This window comes from Palaemon carinicauda, chromosome 1 (genome assembly GCF_036898095.1).
Source record: "Palaemon carinicauda isolate YSFRI2023 chromosome 1, ASM3689809v2, whole genome shotgun sequence".
Taxonomy (NCBI): Eukaryota; Metazoa; Arthropoda; class Malacostraca; order Decapoda; family Palaemonidae; genus Palaemon; species Palaemon carinicauda.
In genome coordinates, this window is record NC_090725.1 from 22,527,804 (window position 1) to 22,533,218 (window position 5,415).

A 5,415-nucleotide genomic window follows, 5' to 3' on the forward strand; every position below is an offset into this window, starting at 1 on the left:
GTCGTCTTCCATCAACGTATTTTTTGTGGCTCTCTCCTCCGAGAGGTCTCTCTTCAGTCGTCTATTCTCTGCTTTAACACCAGCAATTTCTTTCCACAGTTTTTCCAGTTCCTCCTCAGCTATTTCCAGATCGCACACCACGTCTTTCTTAATTAATAGTTCAGCCTTCAATTTGTTGTTCTCATCCAGGACAGTATCCAATTTAGTCCCTATTCTGTAGACCTCCTCGACTGCAGCATTAAGTTCACTTTCTAAAGCTGCCTTTTGCAAAACGTTTTCCGTCTTCATTCTCTTGTTTTCAGCCTTAACACTGTCCAGTTCAGCCCAGAGTGTTCGGATCTCATTATCAGCACTTTCGACGTATTCCTCCAAGTCGCTCTTTTCCAAAAGTTTCTCGTTAGCTGTCAACAGATCTCCTGCTACTCTTTCCAGCCTCTTCTCGAGTATCCGAATTTCCTCATGGGCATTTTCTAACTCATTTTCTACCACTGCCTTGGTCAAAACCTCATCACGAATTTGATCGTTTCGAGCTTCAGCTTTTTCTAGACTTACCATAAGAGAGTCAATATTCCTATTTGCTCTCTTTAAATCATTAATTAAAGCTAAGTTACCGATGTTATTATATAACTCAATTTCTCCTACCTGAACAGATTTCTTGACCAAAAGCTTCTCACGAAGTTCATCGTTTTCAGTTTCAGCTTTTTCTAGACTTATCATACGAGCCTCAATTTTCTTATTGGCTCTATCTAAATCATTATTTAAAGCTGATATAGCTATGTTGTCCTTAGATAACTCAATTTCTTCTGCCTCTGGGTCATGCACCTCTTCACAGATGCGTTGTAAGTCATTGGTCGTTTCAGTTTCTTGGTGTATTCTAGCAAAGAAATCATCAAATAACTTAATTCCCTCTTCGGCACCGTCCAACTCCTCACTTAGATCCTTTTGAGATGCTTCCTCCAATTGTGCGTGTTCCTTAGTTTCTCCGGCAACATAATTTGCCCCCGTCGTAGACTGCTGGTTGCAGTCTCTCCATTTCCTTCCGATCCATCAAATCCAAGAATTTTTCTGCTTCTCTATGTGAATCCTCGTCTCCCCAGCACCATGCCATGGCGCCAAAAGCTGTCAAAGATCCCATTAAAATCATTCTGTCATTCATAAATCTAACCATTTTGTATAGTAAAGATTTACTCAATGCCTTCCTTGGCTAACGAATATAGCATTAAAATTAGAAAAAAGATATTGACACATTTCTCTGAAGACAGAGGATGGTAGTGAAGACGATGAAGAAGATTTTCAGTCATCATTGGAGATAAAATAATCCTGTAGCAGCAATTGAGAAACAGTTCAAAGCCTGGCAAAAAAACAATAGAGACGAAATAATACTGAAGACCTGGCAGAAAACCGACTCAAAGATCCAGTGAAGACGAAAAAAATCCTGCAGACTTTGGGAGCTCAATCGAAGATGTTTACGACGACAATTCTGAAATGGTCTTATCTCTCTCTCTCTCTCTCTCTCTCTCTCTCTCTCTCTCTCTCTCAGAAAACCGATTCAAAGATCCAGTGAAGACGAGAAAATCCTGCAGACTTTGGGAGCTCAATCGAAGATGTTTACGACAACAATTCTGAAATGGTCTTATCTCTCTCTCTCTCTCTCCTCTCTCTCTCTCTCTCTCTCCGCCTTTGTGGATCAGTTAGAGACAAAATAATTCTGAAGCCCTTGAAAAACGGACCAAGACCTTGCAGAAAACCGACTCAATGATCCAGTGAAGACAAAAAAATCCTGCAGACTTTGGGAGCTCAATCGAAGATGTTAACAGCGACGATTCTGAAATGGTCGTCTCTCTCTCTCTCTCTCTCTCTCTCTCTCTCTCTGAAGCCCTTGAGAAACGGACCAAGACCTTGCAGAAAACCGATTCAATGATCCAGTGAAGACAAAAAAAATCCTGCAGACTTTGGGAGCTCAATCGAAGATGTTTACAGCGACGATTCTGAAATAGTCTCTCTCTCTCTCTCTCTCTCTCTCTCTCTCTCTCTCTCTCTCTCCGCCTTTGGGGGAAGTTAGAGATGAAATAATTCTGAAGCCCGTGAGAAACAGACCAAGACCTGGCAGAAAACAGACTCAAAGATCCAGTGAAGACAAAAATATCCCGCAGAATTTGAGAGATCAATCGAAGATTTCTACAACGACGATTCTGAAATGGTCCGCTCTCTCTCTCTCTCTCTCTCTCTCTCTCTCTCTCTCTCTCTCTCCTTTGGGAAATCAGATAGACACGAAATAATTCTGAAACCCTGAGAAACGGACCAAGACCTGGCAGAAAACCGACTCAAAGATCCAGTGATGACTAAAAAATCCCGCAGACTTTGGGAGCTAAATCGAAGATGTCCACAACAACGATTCTGGAAAGTCTTCATACACACTCAAACACACACACACACACTCTCTCTCTCTCTCTCTCTCTCTCTCTCTCTCTCTCTTTACCTTTATAGACTTCATCAATTAATTTTCGAGTTTCTGAATGTTTTGGTATTTTCAATTGTCGTTTGCAAACCCTCAGGGAGTTTTGTTTTTCATGAAAAATGGTTTCTTCAGTAATTAGGAAAAACGAATATATACATTCACACAGTATATATATGCATATAAATATATATATATATATATATATATAGAGAGAGAGAGAGAGAGAGAGAGAGAGAGAGAGAGAGATAAATAGATAGATAGATAGATATAGATATATATCAGCATCAGCCATTACTATTCCACTGCTGGACAAAAGTCTCGGACATATCATTCGACTTCCGTCTGTTTATGATCTTTCTATACCATTCCACACTGGCAAACTTTCTTAGTTCGTCAATCCATCGTCTTCACTACCATCCTCTGCTTCTTTTACAATCTCTAGGTCATTTCCATTTCTTACATGGTGTTAGAACATCCTCTACTTTAGTTTACTCTCGTATCCACGTTGCTCTCTCTCTCTCTCTCTCTCTCTCTCTCTCTCTCTGTATATATATATATATATATATATACATACAAATTAATTTACATATGTATATATTTATATATATATATATATATGTATTTATTTCCATATGTATGTATGTATGTATGTATATACACATATATATATATACATACATACTCACTTATCTGGGTGTATGTATGTATAGTATGTATCCATACATATTATCATCATCATTATTTCCTCCTGCGCCTATTGAAGCAAAAGGCCTCAGTTATATTTCGCCAGTCCATTATATATATATATATATATATATATCAGATTACATATCAAAATAGTACTTAGTTTGGGTAATTGTATAATAATATGGTATAAATTATTAATTCACTAGTAGTTACTCAAACATTTTTGATTAGCTATTCAGTCTTTGCATTTGGTGTATATATATATATATATATATATCGCTTTCTGAGCGGAGATTCCTTAACGTTGTGAAAGAGTTTGTGTACCGCCTTGACCCGAAAAATTGTATTATAAAACATATTAATATTGATACATATTTTAAATTCCTTCTCTCAAAATTACAGAAGTTATTACAGAGAGTGATTACAGCCATTGACTGACTGTATGGAAGATACAGAATATGTATTAGAAGAATCAACTACCTCGTTGGCTTGTTTACCAAGGTCTTTCAATTTTTCTTTTGACGTTTTATTATAAATCTAAATTCGGCTTTTTAACAAATTTCTAGTTTGGTATATTAGTTCATTTATTTCTTATTAGTCAAATATATTGTTTGATATGTCACTCTACGCAAGATAATTTGTTATGGTAATACCCCTGAAATCAAAATTGACTGTAAGTGTCTAACCAATAGGAGGACAGCTTCTAAACACCTTAGCCAAATAACGAAAGTTTAAGCCAATAAGAGACTGGCTTACAAAGGGGCAGTCCATCCAAGCATCCTTCAAGCCAAATATTTTCAAGTGTCCTTTCCAGTGAAACTGATGTCTTGAACCTGTCCAGAATGGGTGAAGCACAAAACTTAACAAGAAGATTACACCTTTCCAAACAAAACTAAACAAAAAAAATTCCTTTCCAAATAAAACTAAACAAAAACATTTCATTCCCTTTTTCCTATAAATATTTTTTTTTTGGTGGCGAAATTATATAACCATTTTTTTTTTTTTTTTTTTTTTTTTTTTGTGGCGATATTATAATCACCATTTTTTTTTTTTTTTGGTGCCGATATTATAATCACCATTTTTTACATTGTTTATTTCTTTTTTTTTTTTTGGTGGGGATAATCCCCAGATTTTGTCATATTTTGTGTTGCGGTATAATTCCTTTTTAGTTTTTTTTCCAGTCCTGCCTTCTCGTCTCTTGAAGGGCGAATCTATTCAACTGGCTATCCCATATTAAATCCCCAGTCTGCTCACGAGAAATTTCCATATAATATAATTCCTTCAACTCCGGGTGTGATTGAGACAGGCCTTCTACAAGTTGGGTAATAGCGAAATTCTTGTTGTTTAATTCCATCTCTAGGTTCATATTTCTTTTCATCATAGCTTGATACTTCTCCTTATAAATTGCAAATTCGTCTGCCACGGAAGTTATATTCCTAATTTCTTCTTCCAGAGTTTTATTCTTCTCGTCGTCCTCCATCAACGTATTTTTTGTGGCTCTCTCCTCCGAGAGGTCTCTCTTCAGTCGTCTATTATCTGCTTTAACACCAGCAATTTCTTTCCACAGTTTTTCCAGTTCCTCCTCGGCTATTTCCAGATCGCACACCCCGTCTTTCTTAATTAATAGTTCAGCCTTCAATTTGTTGTTCTCATCCAGAACAGTATCCAATTTAGTCCCTATTCTGTAGACCTCCTCGACTGTATCATTAAGTTCACTTTCTAAAGCTGCCTTTTGCAAAACGTTTTCCGTCTTCATTCTCTTGTTTTCAGCCTTAACACTGTCCAGTTCAGCCCAGAGTGTTCGGATCTCATTATCAGCACTTTCGACGTATTCCTCCAAGTCGCTCTTTTCCAAAAGTTTCTCGTTAGCTGTCAACAGATCTCCTGCTACTCTTTCCAGCCTCTTCTCGAGTATCCGAATTTCCTCATGGGCATTTTCTAACTCATTTTCTACCACTGCCTTGGTCAAAACCTCATCACGAATTTGATCGTTTCGAGCTTCAGCTTTTTCTAGACTTACCATAAGAGAGTCAATATTCCTATTTGCTCTCTTTAAATCATTAATTAAAGCTAAGTTACCGATGTTATTATATAACTCAATTTCTCCTACCTGAACAGATTTCTTGACCAAAAGCTTCTCACGAAGTTCATCGTTTTCAGTTTCAGCTTTTTCTAGACTTATCATACGAGCCTCAATTTTCTTATTGGCTCTATCTAAATCATTATTTAAAGCTGATATAGCTATGTTGTCCTTAGATAACTCAATTTCT

The 5,415-nt window shown here is 37.0% G+C and overlaps 1 protein-coding gene across 1 annotated transcript in view; it reads right to left on the reverse strand.

Moving 5' to 3' along the window:
• The window catches only part of LOC137633661 (flagellar attachment zone protein 1-like), a 31,768-nt gene that overhangs the window by 3,583 nt on the left and 22,770 nt on the right, over positions 1-5,415 (reverse strand). The window contains exons 2-3 of the mRNA XM_068366188.1: positions 4,333-5,413; positions 1-874 (exon numbers count right to left, since the gene is read on the reverse strand). The exon at positions 1-874 is cut by the window's left edge and continues 214 nt beyond it. Of these exons, the coding sequence (XP_068222289.1) occupies positions 1-874; positions 4,333-5,413 (1,955 nt within the window). The remainder of the gene's footprint in view (positions 875-4,332; positions 5,414-5,415) is intronic.